Raw genomic sequence first — 22657 nt, 5'->3', positions numbered from 1 at the left:
AATATTAGATTCAATAATTGGGAGAAGTATTAGAACGGTATCATATTAAATATATATTATCTTGGCACTATATAATATTTCAAACTAAACATGTTTTAAGGAGTATTAAAATTTACATTCCAAACCAAACATATTTTTTTAGTGTGAGATTGAGTACTGGCTTATCCTAGATTATACTCCCTCCGTCCCAATAAATATGCAACATTTGCTTTTCGGCACAGGATTTTATGCAGTGGTGTTTTGTGAGTTAATGAAGAGAGAGTAAAGTAAGAGAGATGAAAAAGTAGAGAGAGTGTTGTTTCTATTTTAGGAAACGTTTCATTTTTATTGGGACAACCTAAAAAGGAAAACGTTTCATTTCTAATGAGACAGAGGGAGTATCTTGCTATTATTTAATCTTGCAAACCATACACCACCGCAGTATATTAAATTTCAAACCAAACACCACCGTAGTATATTAAATTTCAACAAGTAGTGGAACAATCAAGAGATATGATATTGCTAGTAGTAAGCCGATCCAGTTGTTTCCATGAGTGAATGGCACGTGTGGGCCAGAATGACACATCGGACTTTCATCACGTGGATAGGCAAGAGAAGAGATAAAGAGATATAATCCATCATCGACTTGGGCCCGCTCCGATACCATATTAGAAATGAGCCACTTACTCCTTAAAAGGTCTCGGGGAGGGTTATCCACATTAGATTGGATCATCACCATCACCAAGTCGATGTGGATAAAATTTAAAGAATTTAACAATTGCTTTTTATAATCCAGCTAATATTTAATCCCGGTAAATTAGGGTGTCATGAGCAAAACGAAACTATATTACTACTCCATAATAACAGCATAATTCTACTCTACGCGGGATTCAAGATTTCAATTAAAAAAAATAATACTCCCTCCGTCCCAAGGAAGATGACCCCTTCCTTGGGCGGCACGGGATTTTATGCAATTGTATTTTGTGTGTTAAGAGGAGAGAGTAAAGTAAGAGAGAGGGAATAAAGTAGAGATAAATGTGTTTCTATTTTAAGTAATGAATCATCTTAGTTGGGACAAACTAAAAAGGAAAGTGGGTCATCTTCAATGGATGGAGGGAGTGGAAAAATTGGTGACAAAAATCATTGAGGTGTACGTGTCACAATTGTAGTGGGTAGAAGAGAACGCTATCATACATGTCACGATATTGCACATTGATTGGCTGATAGCATATCCAGACTCAGATAAGGCGCTTCCTCATCACACGCTCACAATCACAGATCCTACATTTCCTTTAATTTAACACACTTGAAAATACAGTTTTGAGTTTGACGAATTATGGCTCAAGCTATGGCTTCAATGGCTGGCTTACGCGGCTCTTCCCAGGCGGTCCTCGAAGGCAGCCTTCAATCCAACCGCACCACCACCAGGACCGCCGCCGCCGCCAGAACCGGATTCAGCATCCGCGCTCAGCAAGCCGAAACCGAGACTAGCCGCCGCGCCATGTTGGGTCTCGTTGCCACTGGGATTGTCTCCGGCTCCTTCGTTCAAGCCGTGCTAGCCGAAGCCGCCAAGCCCATCAAGATCGGCCCACCACCACCTCCCTCCGGTGGCCTGCGTAAGTATCCATCCCACTTCTTGTTCAATTTCATCGTTATTACTCCCGCCATTCCTAATTGAGACATTTCTTTTCGACACAGAGATTAAGAATGATGTATTAAATGGACAATGAATAAAGCAAGAGAGATGATTTTTTTTGCCAAAAATAGAAATGCCTTTGAACTTCACAAAATAGTAAAATATCTCTATTAACATGGAACAGCGGAGTACTAATTTTACTTCTTTTTCCGCATGCTAGAAATGTTTTAAGTCTAGGCCCCCATAAGTATTGAAAATTAGTTAAAAGTATGAAGATTAATCAATAATGGTTAGAAACTGAGAGAATGAAGTGTTGTGGCAGCTGGAACATTGAACTCGGACCAAGCAAGAGATTTTGATTTGCCATTGAAGAACAGGTTCTTCCTTCAGCCATTGCCGCCAGTTGAGGCAGCAGCAAGAGCTAAGGAATCTGCGAAAGAAATCGTTGGAGTGAAGTCGTTGATCGACAAGAAGGCTTGGCCATACGTGCAGAACGACCTTCGTTCTAAGGCAGAGTACCTGCGTTATGACCTCAACACTATCATTGCTGCCAAGTCCAAGGAAGAGAAGCAATCTCTCAAGGAGCTCACTGGCAAGCTCTTCCAGGATATCAGCAACGTTAGTTCTTGCTTATCTTATCTCCTTTGCCTTTTAATCATTACTCCTATTTAATGACCGTTATATGTTTTTGTTTATCAGCTGGACTATGCTGCAAAGATCAAGAGCTCCTCCGAGGCCGAGAAGTACTATGCCATCGCTGTATCTACACTGAATGACGTCCTCGCAAAGCTTGGTTAAATTTAACCTGCGGTGTAATATGTTGTAAGCATATGCATGTTTTTAGTCAGTGGGATGCTGCTTGTATGAATTTTCCATCATTTTCTTTCTATTTCCATCAAATACTTGTCCATTTGAATATATATCTGGTTTCTGACATTCCGGTAAATGAAACATATAGCTACTTCCAACAAGTAATTGCATCAAACGAACAATCATGGATATGTTTACTATATTAGAAACGTTTCCTGTGATGACATTGAATAACCAAATTGATAATCCTTGTCAGTGTGAAAATCTCATTTGAATAACCAAATTGAAACAGAGTAAGTGCAAGTTAACTGATAAAAAGTTCAAACGAACTGATAGAAATCTATTGGTTTCCATCTTAAAACCAATCGGTAGGAGTGAATCATTAGACTTATATAGTGATTTCAATTCTCTTTTTACAGCGATATGAGATATTGTTATATGTACATTTCTTTCCTTTGCCACCACTGACATCGTATCCGGCTGCATACCTTGTAAACTATTCATGATCGGCCTATATATATACATATAAAGAATAGATATGTAAGATCAACAAATGGCATATTCTGATAGAAAAACAAAGAGTCATAAATTATAAGAGAGCTGAGGTGCACTTTGAGAAACAATCGAAAGATTGACAAGTCGAAAATTCAACTAGACTAGTGGAAAACATTATGGCCGAGCAAGGAATGTGGAAGATGTGAAAATCAGGCAGGAAGTGGTTGCTGTTGCTGTTGCTGATCTGGTTTGTGTTGTTGATGCGGATTCCGTTCATCATGAAGAACAGCAGCTGCAGATACATAATAGGCAACCACAAACAGTCCATGAATAAAACACAAGATCCCTCCAATCGACAGCTGCCGTTGATGGCTTATCCCGCAGTTCTTTCTGGATCTCGAGTTTGATAACGTTCCCGAGATGAGCAGGATGAATGCAATTCCCAACATAATCCTGTTTAATTTTCCATTAGTTTCACGTTAAGCGAGCTAAATACCAGAGAATCAAATTAATACCATGACATGACGAGGGAGGCGGCCGCGAGTTGCTTGTTAGAGGAAGCCCGGTCGAGTTCCTCTTTGGAGCTGATAAAGATGCATCCTGCCAGCAAATTGGCTACAATGTGTGCCAGGCACAGCAAGATCACTGCAGCCAATCCAAGTTTGAAAGCCTCATAGCTCGGATCTCGGCACTCGAATATCCACACCCTAAGGTTTTGTACCTATATACATCAACTCATATGTTATTACCAGCTGAAGATAAAAGTGGGAGTAGGATTAATGAGACGAAAGGACTAACCTTATTCTGAGCAACCTCGGCCTGTATGCCGAGAACTCCGGCTATGATGTCCAGAGCCATGATGAGGAGACACACCAGGAAATCCATGTTCCTCGCCATGGCTGCGTTGTTGAGACTTGAGAATAGATATGTAGGAACTGTTGGTTTAGTGTTTGAGTATATATGATGATGTAGCGGAATCAGAATAAAGCAGAAGAGGGTTAGCTGGTTTAATTCTTGGAGTAGAAAAGGTTACTTTTGTGGTGGAAATGGGATGGATTCGTTTCATGGCGAGCAAGAAAAGCGTTGCATCTCCAGACATGAGATGCAAAAACCAAGCTCCTTTATATATTCACTTGCATGCTACTCCAGCTTTGTCCACGAATCCAAGATGCTGCTGCAGCCTCTATTCATCTTCTTGTTTGTAACACCGTCATATGTATATATATGAGTTGTATCACAGATGCAATTTTTTTGTTTTATATTTGTGTTTTTTAAAATTTAAGAAAATTTCTTAACTTTCATAATTAACATGATACTTAAATCAGTAATCTTGAAAGCTTGAAACTTAACAGTTTTTTTTTTAAAATACTGTTATAGTAATTTCAAGTGAAAATGGAGTCATGTTTAAATAATCACACCATCGCAGGGTTAAGTGATGACTGACTGAAATGTTATTACTCATTAATAAAGTTGAAAAGCTAAACCGGAAATAAAAACAAAGTTGCTAAATACTCACTCCGTATCATGCAGTAGTGACACATTTCTCAGAAAAAAAAGAGTATTTCATGAGTTATGTGGAGTGAAATAAACTGAGAGAAAATAACATAAAGTAATAAGAGAATAAAATAAATAGTTGAAAAGAGAGTAAAGTAGGATAAAATTAAAATAAGAAAAATTAAGTGTATTGTTTTTTGTTATATAAGCAAAGGTTCAATATAGCGGGACGACCATCCAAAAATAAATATTTTCTCCGTCCTTGAAATTTTGTCACATTTTTCTATTAATTTTCATTCGTTTCATAAAATTTGTCACATTTCACCTTTTTACCATTTTTAGTAGTGGATCTCAACTTACATTTTATTATAAAATTAATATATAAAAGTATGACTCACACTCAACTAATTTTTTCAACTCACTTTCTATTAAATTTCTTAAAACTCGCATCCGGTCAAATTTTGACTAACTTTAAGGGACGGAGGGAGTGAAATTCAACTACTATGGGATGAGACGTATGAATTACTAATATATTCAACTGTCGTCCAACCCAAGACACCCTCAGGCAAATAAATCTTAGTAACTAGTTTATCTCATATTGCTAGTATTATGATTGATTGTGTTTTCTTTTATCTTCGTATTGATTGGTATTATTGTTGATTATAGGAGACCGAGATGACCTAATTACCTAACTTATGTTCCGGTTTATCTTTTATAATATACTCCCTCCGTCCCGGATAATTCATCCAATTTTCCATTTTGATTCGTCCCGCATAATTTGTCTCATTTCACTTTTACTATTTTTGGTAGTGGACCTCATATTCCACTAACTCATTTCTACTCACATTTTATTATAAAACTAATATATAAAGGTAGGACCCACATTCCACTAACCTTTTAAACCCACTTTTCATTACAATTCTTAAATCCCGTGCCCGGTCAAAGTGACCCGAATTATTCGACGGAGGGAGTACTATGTTTCATAACTGCATTCGGTCAATTGTGATGGTTCCGAGTTGTGGTTGAAGAAACTGCAAAGGTTTTGCATCCTTTCTCACTCAATTCTGTTCTTCCTTTCCATTTAATTACTCTTGTCTCTTGCTTCTGCCTTTTGGTTTCTCACGGATATTCAAATCGTGTTAAACAGTAAACCCTTTCATTGAGCCATTACTGATAAGTTCACCTTTTCTGATTCAGAATGAATCAATGGCGGTCCCCGTTAAAATATAAAATGAAAAGGATTTTACAATTGCCGGTTTGGTCATCTGATTCTTGTTTTTGTATGTCAGCTAAACTATCATTCATAATGTGCACATTTCTTGCCAATTCTCAATTTACTCGGTATTCTAGGACCAGCGATTATTGCTGCCCTTTTTGCATCGTATAACAAAAAAAGGCCATTTCAGATGCTACTGTAGTCTGTAGAACAAGTAAGTAAATACAGTAGATTTATACTGTTAGTTTGTGTCATATTGGTATCAGACCATAACTGTTAGCTAATAGTAAGAGCTAAGAATAAAGGCTCATAAAGTTCGAATATGTTCATTGTATAAAAAAAATGAACTTAATCTTCAAGGACCTACATTACCCAAGTGAAACTGAGAGTAGCTGAATGTATACAACTAGGAGTTATCCTTCCTTGATGAAACTCTCTATAATCCCCATTAGTTTGTTTTAGAATTAGTTTTCGTATTTACGCACAACTGAATAAGGAATTATCATACTGAGATAAAGGCATCTATCATGTTGCCATGTCTAATGTTGCACCACGAACTTCTGGTGAGCAGTCTAACTTATAGTGGATTAGCTTGTTTTTGTACTTGTAATAGTAAGTCACTCCTGTAATGCCTATGATTATTTAACATTTTAACTTCGAGTATTTCCTAAGATTTAGTGATATTAAAGATAAAAGAGGTAGGATAGAAGGAAGCATCGATGTTAAGCTCTTTTGTGGTAGTAAATGATAACACCAGATTATTCTGTTTGAAAGCATTTTATTTCTATGAATCCTTGGTGGCACAAATAAGGCAGAAATTGTGTTTCCTTTAATATAAAATAAGGTAAAGCAAGGGTTGATAAAATAGATTACAAGAGACAACTGTATCTCCAATTTTTGTAGCCTTTAGAAATATTAGCATCCTTCCATTGTGCATAGATCATTCCGAATGACAATAGCCGATTGCATCTGTTTCATTACACAGCATGCACTGCTACATCATTGCCTTTGAAGTCAGGTTATTCAATCAGTTACTCAACTAATTTGCAATAATGTGTTTATCATTATATAAGACCAGAGACAGTAGGGTTATGACATATTTGGTGAAGTTGGATAGTATGTGACCTTAAAAAGTTGTCATTAGTTTTGAGAAATCCCTTGCATGATAATGCCCTAAGACATTAACAGTGAAGGTTATGGTGGAATATCACTATACTAGTCAAGCTAAGTTGGATATTTTTTTCCATAGATTCTTCAGAGCTTGTTGAGGATGTAGATCTATTGATCAGGAGCAGAGAGATGCCTTGAAGTTGGAGCAGACATGATAATGGTTGATGCTGACGATATCTATAGACAAGCAGATTATGTGAGGGCTGATATTATAGCAAAATTCATGAGCCGGTTGGGTCTTGAAAAGACGATATTTGAAGCATCAAATCCTAAGACATCTGAATGGTCTATCACACAATATGGTCCACGAGTAAGCTCTTCTATTATCCTCTTTTTTCTTTTTTATTTGCAGTACAGGTCTACAATTCTGTTTCTAATATGCCAAGGTAAATCTTTTCGTGGATCATTCTCAAGTCCTGGATCTGGAATGTCTTCGAGGTTGTAACCTGGGCAAGGATCATCATGTATCTGCTCTTGGTTCATCGTATTACCGGTTCTAAGCAGATGTTATGTCATAAAAGCTCTTCGCCAAAGTCATGACTAGTAAAGCTTTGTAAGCATTGATTTGTGTTAAATCGTTAACAGAACTTGCTCCATCAAATTGTAATGTTGGTGTGTCTAAAATTCTGCTTCTAATATGTCTTAAGTTAAATCTTTGAGCACCACTTGTCTAATTTTGAAATTAACTCTTTGAATAACACACGTGAACTTGGGGATATTACTGTCATGATTGCAGTTTTCTAGTTTGGAAAGTAAAAGGGATGTCATGGGTATACTAAAGTAACTGATCGTTACTTGTTTATCATTCTTGTTAGTAGGTCTTATCTTCCTCTCCTGTACTAATTGAATTTCTGATCATTTTTCGTATGTGTGAGAGCACGAAAATCCGAGCAGGAGGCATGTGCTTAGTTAATGTAAAGCATGACTGTGGGTTTGGTAGGAGCATTTAAATGTATCATAAATGAGAGTATTTTCTTACATTTATTTTATTTGAAGTTGGCTCATGCATTTATATTGAACAGAATTTGATGTCAGATTTGCTTTTGTTTTGGGCAGCTCTTGATCATTTGTAGTAAACACAATATGCGTTGTACCATGTTTTATTGTGTCTCAAAGCTATAAAATGAAATAGTTTGTTCAAGTAGTAAGGCACGTTAGATTCTTTGGTTCACAATTTGAGCAATTAGTCTAACCAGTTCTGCTCCCAATTCCATGCATGTGATGAGAATGTATCCGAGTTCAGTACGCTGAACATTGTTCCAATGGGTTTTACATTCAAAATTAGATTTAATTCGTGAGGTTTAATTTTGTCACAAAAATAGCTAAGTATTTTAAAATACTCGTCTTGTCTTATCTAATTTAATTTGTTTATTTGTTTTTACATAAGGAAAATCCGAAAATTAATATTGTGATGCTATACACACATGTAGGGTCATCATAAATTCCAGTTCCAGCGTAATGCTACACTACAGATTAGTACAGAAAAAATAGATCCTCTGTCGACACACAAAATGGCTTGCACTGACTTGAATACAATAGTACGTATATGAATTCCAAAATATTTAAAATTATATTTATGTATATTAAGGGAGATAATCAAAACAAGTATGTGTTTAAATCCAGAAATGCAGCCCAAATCTTGTCCCTAGGATTAGATGATCTAATGGTCAATAATTAAACCAAAATACGGAAGGTCATAATTAAGTAGTTTTAGGTCATATTATAAGATTTGGGTTTATGTCATGTTAAGATCATTTTGGGTCATGCTTTGTTAGCATGACCTAAAAATAAACTAACTATGACCTAAAAATACCTTACGTATGACCGTGTTCTGCATTTCTGTATTTAAATCTGGTCTTCATAGATCAAAACCATGTATATTAAAATATAAATATTTAAAAAAGTTAGGTAACAATTTAAAAATACTGAAAGTTCATTTATTTATAGGTCAATATCCCAATTCTGAAATCTGATATATGAAGATAAGATTCATACGCTTTATGTGTGTATTATTTAAATTAATAAACCCCAAACATGAAATAATAGGGTTGCCCGACAGCGTTAGCTTTGACCCCTGATTGAATTGTCGTTTTCTGCTAACTTGCATGTCTTCACATTAGAGGTAAACATCTCATTCCACAATTTAATATATTAGGTGCAAGCGATTGCGAGTTTGGTCCCTCGTTTTTCGAGGGATTCAATGCACTCATCCATTCTTGTTTTCTCCATCTAGAATCAAGTCATCAACCCATGCTAATCCTTTACCAAATGTAGCCTAATCTTTCGTATCTACACTATCAATTTAATTCCATATATCCTCCTAATTCACTTCACCATCTCGCATATCTTTCAAATCAATATTTTCCTTCTCAACATTGATTTCAGCGCGTGTGAGAGTTTGAATTCCAAATAAAAAAACATCAATAGAGTGAAAGGGGGAAAGGGTGCGGCAATGGATGCTCTACGATTCTAACAAGGCGATAAGGAGGAAAGACGAAAATGCCCGCTGTTTGGTTCGCTTTGAGGAGGACAATGAAATGCAGATCAGAGCAAACCGACGTCCATGATCCCGATGCGGCGGCGAGCAGCAATCTGAGCAATATCTCGACGAAGAGGTCGAGCGCCCGGTCCGGTTGTTCGAGGTCGATTTCGAATCTGAAAGACGTGATCAACGGCAGCAAGAGACACATGGAGAAGCCCGCAATCTGCAGCCCGAGATCCATCGGAAGCAGCGAGCTTCTCAACCCGATCACTCACCAGGTCATGCTCGACAGCGCCACGTGTGAGCTCAAAATCAGCGGCGCATACGGCGCCTCTGATTTTGTCGGAGTACTGAAGCCGCTCGGCCAGGGCACCAGCCCTGGCCGAAGGTCGTCAAGTAGAAGGGGTGGTGTTTCTTCCACAAGGACGAGATCTTCATTCGGAGGCCTCTTCTGCCCCAAATGTGGCGACCACTTTGTCAGATGGGAAGCTCTCGAGGCGCATCACCTCTCCAAACACGCAGGTCTGCAATTCATAATGTCGTAAAGAAACAGAGTTTAGTAGTGATAAAATACAAACTCTGCATATTGTATAAACTTCAAACTATAATCTGGACTGTTAGTGAAGTAGGCTAGCAACACAGCATCAACATTTGATTACATCCTTCTGAAGCATTGTGTATCTCTATTTTAGTTAGTGAAGTAGGCGAGGGAGACTCTTCTAGAAGGATCGTGGAGATAATCTGTCGAGCGAGGCCGGACAGTGCTCGGACCGGAATCGAGAGGATTCTGAAAGTGCACAACATGCAGAAGACATTGGCACAATTTGAGGAGTATCGAGAAGTGGTGAAAATCAGAGCGAGCAAACTAGCTAAAAAGCATCCGCGTTGCCTGGCCGATGGGAACGAGCTGCTGAGATTCCACGGCGCGATGCTGGAGTGCCCTCTCGGCGCGAAGGGGTCAGCCAGCCTCTGCGCGTCCGAGAAATGCAGGGTGTGCCGGATTCTACAGGACGGGTTCGTGGGAAGGAAAGAGGGAGTGTTCACGGCCTCAACGAGCAGCAGAGCGATCGAAATGGTGGAAGGGGATTCGTCGCTGAGGAAGGCACTCATAGTTTGTAGAGTGATAGCGGGAAGGGTGCATAGGCCGCTGGAGAGTATTGAGGAAATGGTTTCTCAGTCAGGTTTTGATTCGGTTGCTGGGAAAGTGGGGGCTCATTCCAACATTGAAGAGCTGTATTTGCTCAGCGCAAGAGCTCTGCTTCCTTGCTTTGTAGTCATATACAAATGTTGAACTTGAACATAAATTTGATTTGCCTTCCTTCCACTTGAGTTTTTCATTCTATCAACTCTGCTATATTCGTTATACTCCATTCTTTCGCCCAAAGACAGGGTTGATTTAGTATAATTCTCTTCACTGGATATTTACTTTAGTCATTTTGTATTTGTGTGTTGGATGACTGGACTCGGATTTCAGATGTTAAATGTAGTACTAGTGAATATTGAAAAATAGGGATAGTATGCATAAAAATTACTCATTAGTTGCTTACTCAATAATGATGACAAAAGTTTACGGTCCCATTGTAGTAATGTACTCCTTATACTACTGTAATTTTATGTTTTGGTCGTAGCGTATAGACTCTTTGGTAGGTGAGGAATATTTAGCTAAAAAGTGACTTAAAATAAAAATATCTCAAGTAGAGTTAAATTGATTCCACTTTTCTAAACCCCAAGATACTTCTAACACTTTATTTTTCTCCTCCAACTCACTTCCCAAACCTTTGATTTTTCTTTTCTTTTCACAACTCTTCACAATTTTTTTTTTCCATACACATCCTTTCTAGATCAAGCACACTTTAAATTTCTCTATTTCACAACATGCACTTCTACAACTTTAAGCAAACTACTTTTCACTTTTCATAATTTCCCCTTATCTCTCCAATTTCTTCACAAAAGAAAATAAAATAAAAACTATACTAACCCAAGGAATTGTCTCCATTGTTTTGGCTTCCAAAAAATAGGCTTAAAGGCTCAAAATTGGCTCCAAAGGCTAATAGAGATTAAGATTTTAAAGAGAGTCAAAATATTCAAAAATTTTAGATAAAAAGTAGCTATAAAAAAAGATTGTCTAACGTCTTCCCTTATAAATCTAAACACTATGCAAACTTAGGCAGACGAGGATCAAGTTCTAGAAACGAATACATGCATGCAGATAAATCACACAAGAAAGAAATTAGACTCAAATCTCACAAGGTATAAGCATGATTCAAAGCGAACAAGCAATTCAGTAATTATGCACCTTTTCACCAAACTATCAAATCAAAACGTCAAGCCATACTCAAACATGGATGGAATGTAATATCATTGGCAACTCGGTCTAATGTGTGTCCCTGAGCATGCTTGTTTCTAAGTTCTTCATGCTAAGTTCATGACATATTTTCAAGAAAATTCACCTTCGGATTTTTCAAAACAAATCGAAAACTAAAAATCTAAAACAAAAACCTAAACTCACGGTCCACCACTTCATCCCCCCAAACTTATTTACAACAAAGTGTAAAATAAGTTTGTAGAGTCGGTAGGGACGTGAGAAAACTACTCAAAAGAAAACATACCTTGAAAAATTCCGGGTAGAGGTAAGACGGGGCGAAAATTCGAAAAATTCAAAAAATCGCGGTGGAAACTGTATTTGGGCAGCGGTCGTTGGGTGCACCTCAGCGGTCGCTGCGGACATGTCAGATCGTTTCCAGAGAGTGGCCAGCGGGCCACTGGCGAGAGTCTAGAACCTGCGAAAATTTCCAATCAATACAAAAACGAAAATTAAACCAAAAGTACTTCGAAACTAAAGCAAAAATTATCAAAACATAAAAAAATAACATTGTCTTAAAAACACAATAACTGATACAAATGCTTATTTAAAGTCATGAACTTGACTTCATCATTCTTGAGGAGGAGGGAAACGGGCATTGAGGTCTTCAAAGACGCCAATGAGATAGGTGATGTCGCCCCTCATCGTTTGGCGCCCCTCTCTGGCCTCGGCGGCCATTCTTTGGAGCTCGGCAAGTTGTTGAAGTTGTTGCACATCCGCTAGCCTTTGAGCCTCCCAAAAAGAAGGTATAAGGGTGGCAAAGCCACAGAAAAAAAAATCGAAGAAAATGGTCGCAGATACTTGACCACAAAAAGAGAAGGGAGGAAGAAGGAATAAGGGTGGCGAAGCCACAAGGAAGCTACTGACCAGTTGGAAGCCAATGTCAGAAATTGTCCAGCCGAAGAAGAAGCCCTAGCCAGAAGCCTAAATGCACACAGTTCTCCCACGTCAAAATAAGTAGTTAGTTTTTGAACCTTAGAGCCTTAGGAACCACCACCCCAAACATTACAAACCAATAGTTGGTGAAGAAGAAAACGTCAAAATCAACTTTTGCCTTGGACCACTTTTGCTTTTTAGTTGCTTTTGCTTTTGTCTCTTACTTTTCAGTTGTACCTTCCAGACCTGTCAGAAAGCCAACCAGCCACCAGATATACCATGTTGTCCAAGTTTCCTCTTTTAGTAATCGTTTACTTTTCACATGTCTCTGAAATACCTTGTCCCCTATTTTCATGAACACAACCACATGTCTGTCATTTCCACGCCTACTAGTCAGTAGAGTACCATCTTTATTTCTCGCCTAGGTAGAATCCCAACCCCAAAAGCGTGGTAGCTAACAAAAGACACCCAGGAATGTCACCGCAGTTATCCGAACGTGTCCATCCTTGTGGGATTCGACTCTTACCTCCACTATACTAGCCAGTAGAAGTGGGTTGAGGAAATTTATTTGATAGCGTCCTAGGCTCCGGTCGTCGTGTCAACGACTCAGCTGGGTTGAGAATCTTATCCTGATCAGTTGGATACACTCTTGCATTTACAACACCCGACCGAAACACCAATTAGGGAACATCAGACATCCATCATCGGGTTATCTTAAAATTCTTTTTCCTAAATTTTCCCGATTTAAAGACATTTCTTGTGAATCATGTGTTTTGGGGAAAAGCCATAGACAATCCTTCAAATCCAGTGATACAAGGGTTAAGGATATTTTCTCTTTAGTGCATGCTGATGTGTGTGAAGGGGTTGGCAGCAGAAGCGTGCAACGGATCGATAATAATCCTGATCTATTTAGCAGATTATTTAGACAAATTCTATCGCGCAATTATCACATGTATCATGCTCATAACTCAAATAAATCATGCTTTAAATTAATTAAAACCTAAAACATGCTTTTCTATGGTTTAACTATTTTACCTTGATGATTCTCCAAAGAATCGAAGATAGCTAGCTCCTTCTCCACGTGAAGATCTTCAGTACTAAACCACGGATCTTCTGTCTGGTTCCCGGACTGTAAAACTGATATCAGGGTGAGCTGATCTCACCAGTATACTAGGACTTAAATAAAGAAGACATAAAACCTATCTCACGGAGGAGAGGAAGGGGAAATTTTCGTCCTCTTCAAAATAGAGAGGGGGACGAAAGTTTGTGCTCCAAAAATAAAAGTTATTTCTGTCTCCTTTATTCTCCTATTTATATTAAGTCACATATTGGGTTCTGACAGAGATCTAAGGAAGGTTTTCGATATGGGCTCCTCCAATTAGCTTTTTACTAATTAAATTAAACCCAATTTAATATAAGCTTTTAATTGGAATATTACGAGCAGCCACTACAGAAGTAATATTGCACTCCCCATCCAAATTCGAAATTATAAGTACTCTGGATTTCCATTGCTTGATATTTATTTCCCGCGCTTAAGATAGAAACATCCATTAATTAATTATTGTCTGCTATGGACTTAATTAATTAATATCTTATTAATTCCAAGAGTGGACTCAACAAGAAATTCTTATTTATTATTCATAGAGTAATCAAAGTCCAACTAGCTAGGTTCCGAATAATAAAACCTTATTTCAAGCTCCTCTTGAGGATGTTATCAAACGAGACTCACCTCACGCACAATTCAACATAATAGCAATCCTAGCACCTCTAGATATTAATCACCACTACCCAATATACCAGGCTTATTGGGTTGCGAAAAACCCGCACCATTTGGTAAGTCAAAGTAGTGCATAATCAATAGCGTGTACTCAATACTAACGTACATTAATTAAGAAACAATAATTTACAAGACCTCGTCTTTCAGTAGATAGCATAAAGACATGTCTCGCTGTTAGATCCAGTTCAGTGATATACCACACCAATGTCATCTTATTTCAGTAAGGCTTAGAAATAATCGGACTGACATTGCAACCTTTCACGATAGGTAGTCTAAGCTTATCTAGGTTGTGAAATTCTTCTTTTTCTTTGTTTAGAACTGACCGTGTTACCTTAAAGTGAACGACGACCACAACCGGTCTACTAAAACAAAGACTTAGACTTTGTTAAGTTACTTATACATTTAAACATGTAATAAACATCTATTAAATGTAAAACATAACAACATTATGATAAAAATAATCTGTTTATTCCATTGGAAAATAAAATAAGAGTTTTAACAGTATTCAATCACTCCAAATGTGATATCTAGTATACAAACTCTAACAGTGTAGGGCCCAACGCCTATTATTGGTGATCATGGTTTTAAGTATTTTCTCATATTTGTTGATGATTGCACTAGATTAACTTGGATCTATTTTTTGAAAAACATGTCTGAGGTTTTTGAAAAATATACCCTTTTTTCACCTTGATTCAAACACAATTCCAAATCAAAATTAAGATACTCTGGTCTGATAATGGTAGAGAATTTGTTAACAAAGAAATGACAGAGTTTTTTGGAGTAAAGGTCTAGTTCATCAAACAACTTGCCCTTATACCCCTGAACAAAATGGAGTTGCAGAACGGAAAAACAGACTGATTTTAGAAGTCACTAGAGCCTTGTTTTTTGATTCAAATGTCCCAAATGTTTTGTGGACCGAAGTTGTTGCTACTGCAGTGTACTCCCTCTGTCCGCGAATAGGAGTCCCGTTTTTTCCATTTTAGTCCGTCCGCGAATAGGAGTCCCGGTTCACTTATTCCATAAATGGTAATAGGGTCTCACCTTCCACTAACTCATTACACTCACATTTCATTTAAAACTAATATAAACAAGTGGGAACCCTATTCCACTACCTTTTTTCCACCCACTTTTCTTAACATTTCTTAAAATTCGTGCCGTCCATGAATAGGACTCCTAATGACGGACGAAGGGAGTATTTAATAAATCGCTTTCCTACTAAAATCTTGGGTATGCGAACACCCCTTCAGCTACTTTCAACACTAGCTACTCACACTTCCGCTTAGAGTTTTTAGTTGCTCTATTTATGTTCATATTCTCAAACATGAAAGAAGTAAATTTTCTGCGTGTGCGCTTAAGTGTGTATTTTTGGGATATGAGACTAATTAAAAGGGATATCGTTGTTATGATCCTATTTAAAATAAATAAATAACAACCATGAACTGTAACTTCCTAGAATTTGAGTATTTTTTCCATACCCAAACTCGGGGTCAGGGGAGAATTGTACTAGTCAGGGGGAGAATCCTAGTGATAGTATTAGACCCCTTAGTTGGGATGTGTTGCCACAGAAAGACGAAGTAATTATGGAACCAACAGAACAAGCTAGTGCCACCGCCGAGCAGATCACATCCGCCGTTGGGCCTCCTCAGCCGCCTACACCGCAGTTATGTCCTTCTCCAGTGATGTCTGAGGTAATTTCTGAAACTAGCTCAAGAAGTACAATTATTACCCCTAACAATCCTGGTGTAGAAGAAGAAGCAGAAATCGACAGTGACACAGGGCGATACATACTCCCCTGGAGGAGCACTTGTGGTGTACCGCCTAAGCGTTATAACACAGAGAAGACTAATTCAAGAAGCCGATACTCTGTGGCAAATCTGGCAAAGGTGAATCTGGGTGAGATGGCGAGGATGTTCGCAGCGGCACTCTATGAAGAAGAATAGCTCCCTCGAACAGCAGAGGAAGCCATAAAAATTGCTCATTGGAGAGAGGCGATGTTGGTGGAAATGAAGGCTCTAATGAAGAACAACACATGGGAAGTTTGGCTGAAACCTGAGGGAATCCATACTGTGGGATGTCGATGGGTATTCACCATCAAACGGAGGCCAGATGGGTCGATTGAACGATATAAGGCAAGGTTGGTAGCAAAGGGCTACACAACAACCAACAAAACCATCACATAAGACATAGATAAGGATAAATCAAGATTTAGCCCATGAATTCCATACAAACTTCACCAATATCCCTAATAAGAACTTAGCTACTCATAATGGAAGCTAAGACAAAAGAAAATACAAAAACTTCAATGGAAAACATAGTAAGAAAAGGTAATAGAACTCCCTAATGTAGACTTGATGTTGGGGAGGATCTTTCTTCTTCAATCTCTTGAAGATGGAAGCCTCCTTGCCTTCAATGACTTGTATCTCTCGATTTTTTCTCTCAATTTGTCGTGGGGAAGGTTAGGGTTCTAAATTGAGTTAGAACCCCTTTTATACTCGGAGTGAAAATCAGGACAAATTAGCAAACACCCGGTCGGGTGATTTGTAGGTGATAAAACACCCGACCGGGTTTTCTTCCCGAAGCCCGCTATTTTGCAAAACACCCGACCGGGTTTTCCGAGAAATGGAAAACACTCGGTCGGGTTTTCCTCCTGGAGTCCACAAGGCTACTTCAAAACACCCGACCGGGTTTTCCGAGAAATGGAAAACACCCGGTCGGGTCTTCCTCCTGGAGTGGCTACTTCAAAACACCCGACCGGGTTTTCCGAGAAATGGAAAACACCCGGTCGGGTTTTCCTCCTGGAGAACTACTCGAATTTCAGCTTCGGCTCGTTTCAACCTGTTTTCATCACAAAACTACGACAAACCCATCAACTCACCTAATTAGTGTATATGCGGTGAAAAAAACTTGTATTTAACATCTTAAACCATCAAAAGCACTCTTTAATCACCCATAAAACAAGCCTAAAATATAAGTTTGTCAACTCCCCCAAACTTAAACACTTGTTTGTCCTTAAACAAGAAGAAGAAAATAAGAAGACAAACTCATGTAAGGATGTTGGAGTGTCATCATTGCCTCAGTAGAAATAAAGTATTCAACAAGTATCAATGGCCTCGTAGACGAGTATAACATTATAAGGTATTGCTTCAAGCTACTATCATGTACTCAACCTTGCCAATTTGCCCTCACTAGGAGAAAATGCAATGTGCATTTTAGAAATTTCACTCACTCTCAAAGTGTATGGCTCATGACATAACTCTCAAATCATCAAATCATGCATAGTTTACCATATGCTTGCTCGAAATCTACACTCTCCTCTACTACGGTGTGATTAAAGATCTAAGGTCCGAAAGGTCTTTTCTATAGGTTGTAATGTAGGCTCTTTGGATAGGTGAGGTAATTTTTGGCTAAAGTGACTTTAATCCCCAAGATATGACATATTCAACTTCACCAACTTTCTTCCCCAATCTTAGCTAGTACTAGGCTTTGCCTAGACTCTTCCCATCTACCAACATTCCACTTATGTTCAATACCTCTTTTTCAACATTCAAGGCACTCCTTTTTCACCAAATGTCAATTGCTCACCATTTTTCGCTTTCATTTTTTTCTTTTCTTTTCTTTTTCCCCCTTTTTTTTTTCTTTTTCTCCATGCTTTGCATGGTATCATCACTATTTTTTTTTTCTTTTTCTTTTTCTTTTCTAACTCAACAAACTTGTTTTTCATTTGCCAACACCACTTTCACATTTCTCTTTGATTTTTCAAAAGTACCACATGACAATTCCAACCCCTCGGTTTGTCAAAGAAAAGGTTTATAGGCTCAAAGTGGGCTAACAAGGATTATTAACATAGCGGGTGAAATAGGATTTGGCTAATAAAAATGGCCTAACATCCTCCCTTATCTCTATAGCCACTATGTAGACTCAAGGAGATCGCGAGCAAGTTCTAGAAACATATGACATGCTTGAGATAAAACACACATTTAGTGATAGTATAGGCTTAATTCTCACAAGGTCGTTTTGGCAAAAGACAAGGCACCATGCGATTCACTTTAGGCAATTTGAAATGAAAATTACATGTTACTTAGCCATATCAACAAGATTTTCAAAAATTTTTGCACAAAATAATCATTGGCAACTCCTCCAACAAATCCTCACACTCGTTCAAACATCACTTTCTCTCACCCTATTGTCATTCTACCCAAGGAAGATTATTAAACACACTAAGAAAACAAGAAAAACATTCCTAAAAAGAAACATAAACACAAAAACAACACAAATGGAACAAGGAAAATATTCCACAAAATCCACAAACAAAGAAAATCATAAGTTAGGTTACATGCCCAAATATCATCATCAAATATAGTTAAAAGAATAGGGGTACATGCCGGGTATCATCAAATCAAATCAACGAGAGAGGGAAAAGTAAAAGGAAATCCACTAGACACCCCCCAAACTTATTCTAAGCAATGCTAGGATAAGTTTGAAAGAGAGTGGATCTTCCATGGACCTTCACTATCGAAGCATTGAAGGGGACCTAGCCGTTGAAGCAAGTCCCGACATGGTTGTTGTGCAACCTTGTAATCTAACTTGGCCAAGGCATTCCATTTGTAAATCTCTTCATCATTTCGAAGGTTGATCCCGCATTTTTGTACCTACAAATAGAGAGCATTAGATGGCAATGTAACCAAAACCTAGAGAAACTATTAACCACACAAAGTAAAAGTACTCCCCCAAACTTAGCTCAAGGCTAACATTCAACAAGTTATCATCATGGAGTACTTTTCACTAATCTCTATCATCAAACTAATCATTTAAAACACAAGAGTAGGCATCACCTCCTAATAATTTCTTATATATCAACAATCAAAGCATATAACAAAAGAAATTAATCACAAAATCACAATTGAAGCTCAAGAGATGCACAAATTCATCCTATCCTTGTTCTAACATGTAAAGCTCAAAGATTTCACTTTATATCCTCATGCTTGTAGCCAAATTCTCCCCCAAGACCAATCAATTCAAACCAAAATTACTCACAACTACACCATCCTTTGATAGTATTATCATTCAACAACCCAACTCTTCATCAACATTAAAACAAATGAGCAACAATGTCCAACAAGGCAACATATCAACATATTCAACTTCACATTATGCAAACAAGTTCTAAATTCTCACCCATTCTAGCAATTCTACAACAAATCCACTCTTAATCCTAAAAAACCCACAATTATGCATCAAATTCATCATAATCTTCCATAAATCACTCAATAAACAACAATAATACTTGGGTAGAGAAGAATAAAGGGAGAAATTCATACCTTTAGGGCTTAATTTAAGTAGAACTCAAAAATTAGCTTCTTGCCTTGTTCTCACAAAATTCCACCAATTAAATGGTTTAAAATGTGTAAAAGATGAAGTAGAAGAGATATTAGAGTGTAGAAGTGAGATTAGAAGGGAGAAATTGAGAGGAATTCACCGAAATTCGAAATTTGGGGAGCTAGGGTTCGCGTCGGGTGATTCTGCCAGGTTTTCTCTTTCTCCAGCTATATATACGCGAGCAAAACACCCGACCGGGTGATTCGGAAATTAGAAACACCCGGTCGGGTTTTCTTCCTGGAACACGACCCTTCTGCAAAACACCCGACCGGGTTTTCCGAGAAATGGAAAACACCCGGTCGGGTTTTCTCTCTGGACTCCCGCTTGCTTATCCTAAACACCCGACCGGGTTTTCCAGAAAATGGAAAACACCCGGTCGAGTTTTCTCTCTGGGCTTGAACCCTGTTTTTTCGTTCCTTCCAATTTTCACTCTTTCGTTTCCATTTTCCTGTTCCAACACTCTAAAACAAAAACAAACCCAAGAAAAATGAGAGAAAAACACATTGACACAAAATAAAATTGTACCTACTAGGGGTTGCCTCCCCCATAGCGCAATTGTTTAACGTCGTTTGCCCGACGGTCTTCAAGCTTTCATCATTCGGTTAAGGTCACCACGAAGACCTCATCTTGTTGCTCCCTTGTGTAGAACCTTTTAATGTTGTGGCCATTCACCATGAAAGTACTTCCATCGGCCCCAATAAGCTCCATTGTTCCATTGGTCATCACATTTTTTATAGTGAATGGCCCCGACCATTTAGACTTGAGCTTGCCCGGGAAGAACCTCAATCTATGATTGTAGAGTAGTACCGCATCCCCCGGGGAGAACTCTCTCTTTTCAATCATCTTGTCGTGATAGGTCTTCAACCTTGCCTTGTAAATAGAGGAATTGACATAAGCCTCATTCCTAAATTCTTCTAGCAAATTGAGGTGAAGCATTCTTTCCTTTCCGGCCTTCAAGAAATCCAAGTTCAATTTCTTCACACCCCAATATGAGCGATGCTCCATCTCTACCGGAAGGTGGCACGACTTTCCAAATACCAATTGATATGGCGACATCCCAATGGGTGTCTTATAAGCCGTCCTATATGCCCACAATGCATCATCAAGTTTAAGTGACCAATCCCTTCGATTTGTGTTCACCGTCTTCTGTAGGACTTGCTTCACCTCCCGGTTGGCTAACTCGGTTTGACCATTAGCTTGAGGGTGGTAGGGTGTTGTTACTCTATGCTTCACTCCATATCTAGTAAGCACACTTGCCAACCATCGATTATTGAAATGGGAACCTCCATCACTAATTAGGGCTCGTGGGGTGCCAAATCTTGTGAAGATATTCTTTTGGACAAACTTAATCACAACCTTAGAATCATTGGTGTGGGTAGGAATAGCCTCTACCCATCTAGACACATAGTCCACCGCCAAGAGAATATATTGATAGCCACATGATGATGGAAAGGGGCCCATGAAATCGATCCCCCAAACATCAAACAACTCAACTTCCACAATAGGGGTCATAGGCATTTCTTTCTTCTTTGACACCCCCCCGGTCCTTTGGCACTCATTGCATTGCATCACGAACTTTTGGCAATCTCCATAGATACTTGGCCAATAAAGGCCGCTTTGAAGCACCTTCATCGCGGTTCGGTTTGCTCCAAAATGTCCCCCACTTGGTGCGGAGTGACAATGCATAATAATGGATTCTCATTCCTCTTGAGGAGCACATCTTCTAATTACCATGTCGGCACATCTTCTAAAGAGGCAAGGCTCATCCCAAAAATAGAACTTCACATCATGGAAGAACTTCTTCTTTGCATAATCCGTGAGCCCATCCGGAACTACCTTAGCAACAAGATAATTCACTATGTTAGCATACCATGCCACCTTGCCTTGAGCCACATAGAACAAGTGTTCATCCGGGAATTCTTCATTTATGACCAATTTCAACTTCTCTTCTGCACTAGCATGTTCCAATCTTGATAGATGATCCGCCACTACGTTCTCACACCCTTTTCTATCTCGGATCTCAAAATCAAATTCTTGAAGAAGCAAGATCCATCTTATAAGTCTTGGTTTCGCATCTTGTTTTGCAAAAAGACGACGGATGGCGGCATGGTCGGTGAAGACAATAGTCTTGGCCCCAATGAGATAAGGGCGGAACTTGTCAAATGAGTAGACCACCGCAAGCATTTCCTTCTCGGTAGTGGTGTAGTTAACTTGAGCCGAGTCCAATGTTCTACTAGCATAGTATATCACCCGGAATAACTTGTCTCTCTTTTGCCCCAAAGCCGAGCCTACCGCTACATCACTTGCATCACACATGATCTCAAAGGGTTGTGACCAATCGGGAAAGATCAATATTGGAGCGCTCACCAATGCCGCTTTGAGCTTCTCAAACGCCTGCACACATTCAAGAGTGAAATCAAATTTTACATCTTTAGCTAGTAAATGACAAAGAGGTCTAGCAATATGTGAAAAATCTTTGATGAAACGCCTATAGAACCCCGCATGGCCTAGGAAGCTCCTCACGGCCTTCTCACTAGAAGGAGGTGGCAATTGCTCAATGGCCGCTATCTTGGCTCTATCCACTTCAAGTCCCTCGGATGAAATTTTGTGCCCTAACACGATCCCATCTCTAACCATAAAATGGCACTTCTCCCAATTGAGAACTAGATTGGTCTCCTCACATCTCTGCAAAACCTTGGTTAGATTATCCAAGCACATATCATATGTCATGCCAAAAACAGAGAAGTCATCCATAAAAACCTCCATAATGTCCTCAACCATATCATGAAAAATAGACATCATGCATCTTTGAAAAGTAGCCGGGGCATTACAAAGCCCAAAAGACATTCTTCTATATGCATACACACCGTAGGGACACACAAAAGCGGACTTATGTTGATCCTCGGGGGCTATCAAAATTTGGTTATAACCCGAGTATCCATCAAGAAAACAATAATACTCATGTCCGGCTAGCCTATCCAACA

The 22657-nt window shown here is 38.7% G+C and overlaps 3 protein-coding genes and 1 long non-coding RNA gene across 5 annotated transcripts; 3 read left to right on the top strand and 1 right to left on the bottom strand.

Moving 5' to 3' along the window:
- The first annotated feature begins 1271 nt into the window (after positions 1 to 1271).
- On the top strand, positions 1272 to 2551 carry LOC125189984 (oxygen-evolving enhancer protein 3-2, chloroplastic-like). The gene is made up of 3 exons (XM_089059522.1): positions 1272 to 1595; positions 1938 to 2233; positions 2315 to 2551. The coding sequence occupies exons 1-3, from the start codon at positions 1316 to 1318 to the stop codon at positions 2411 to 2413; spliced, it is 675 nt and encodes a 224-aa protein (XP_088915648.1). The 5' UTR covers positions 1272 to 1315; the 3' UTR covers positions 2414 to 2551.
- On the bottom strand, positions 2025 to 3961 carry LOC148924223 (protein DESIGUAL 2-like). Its single transcript, XM_089059523.1, has 3 exons — positions 3719 to 3961; positions 3436 to 3641; positions 2025 to 3373 (listed from the first exon to the last, which is right to left on the bottom strand). Exons 1-3 carry the CDS (start codon positions 3815 to 3817, stop codon positions 3130 to 3132), a joined length of 549 nt encoding a protein of 182 aa, XP_088915649.1. The 5' UTR covers positions 3818 to 3961; the 3' UTR covers positions 2025 to 3129.
- A 1390-nt stretch (positions 3962 to 5351) lies between these two features.
- On the top strand, positions 5352 to 7452 carry LOC125186313 (uncharacterized). Of its 2 annotated transcripts, none has more exons than XR_007170413.1 (3): positions 5352 to 5453; positions 6880 to 7110; positions 7187 to 7452. It is a non-coding gene; the product is annotated as an uncharacterized LOC125186313 (long non-coding RNA). The 2 variants fall into 2 exon arrangements; XR_016130155.1 differs by lacking the exon at positions 5352 to 5453 and adding an exon at positions 5509 to 5844.
- A 1533-nt stretch (positions 7453 to 8985) lies between these two features.
- On the top strand, positions 8986 to 10723 carry LOC125187761 (uncharacterized). Its single transcript, XM_048084392.2, has 2 exons — positions 8986 to 9804; positions 9975 to 10723. The coding sequence occupies exons 1-2, from the start codon at positions 9300 to 9302 to the stop codon at positions 10571 to 10573; spliced, it is 1104 nt and encodes a 367-aa protein (XP_047940349.1). The 5' UTR covers positions 8986 to 9299; the 3' UTR covers positions 10574 to 10723.
- The last annotated feature ends 11934 nt before the right edge of the window (positions 10724 to 22657 follow it).

Source organism: Salvia hispanica, chromosome 5 (genome assembly GCF_029641045.1).
Source record: "Salvia hispanica isolate PSC_SH4W2 chromosome 5, Shi_PSC_v1, whole genome shotgun sequence".
Taxonomy (NCBI): Eukaryota; Viridiplantae; Streptophyta; class Magnoliopsida; order Lamiales; family Lamiaceae; genus Salvia; species Salvia hispanica.
Note: the sequence above shows the minus strand (reverse complement) of the source record. Positions and strands in the feature narration are given on the sequence as shown.

Bases quoted from the DNA above. Each gene is read 5' to 3' on its own strand.
- LOC125189984 (XM_089059522.1), top strand. From the start codon at position 1,316: ATGGCTCAAGCTATGGCTTCAATGGCTGGCTTACGCGGCTCTTCCCAG. The intron at 1,596-1,937 runs GTAAGTATCCAT...GTGTTGTGGCAG, and splicing joins ACCTCCCTCCGGTGGCCTGC to CTGGAACATTGAACTCGGAC. The intron at 2,234-2,314 runs GTTAGTTCTTGC...TTTGTTTATCAG, and splicing joins TCTTCCAGGATATCAGCAAC to CTGGACTATGCTGCAAAGAT.
- LOC148924223 (XM_089059523.1), bottom strand. From the start codon at position 3,817: ATGGCGAGGAACATGGATTTCCTGGTGTGTCTCCTCATCATGGCTCTG. The intron at 3,642-3,718 runs GTTAGTCCTTTC...TGATGTATATAG, and splicing joins CCGAGGTTGCTCAGAATAAG to GTACAAAACCTTAGGGTGTG. The intron at 3,374-3,435 runs GTATTAATTTGA...AAAATTAAACAG, and splicing joins GCCTCCCTCGTCATGTCATG to GATTATGTTGGGAATTGCAT.
- LOC125187761 (XM_048084392.2), top strand. From the start codon at position 9,300: ATGCCCGCTGTTTGGTTCGCTTTGAGGAGGACAATGAAATGCAGATCA. The intron at 9,805-9,974 runs GTCTGCAATTCA...TCTCTATTTTAG, and splicing joins TCACCTCTCCAAACACGCAG to TTAGTGAAGTAGGCGAGGGA.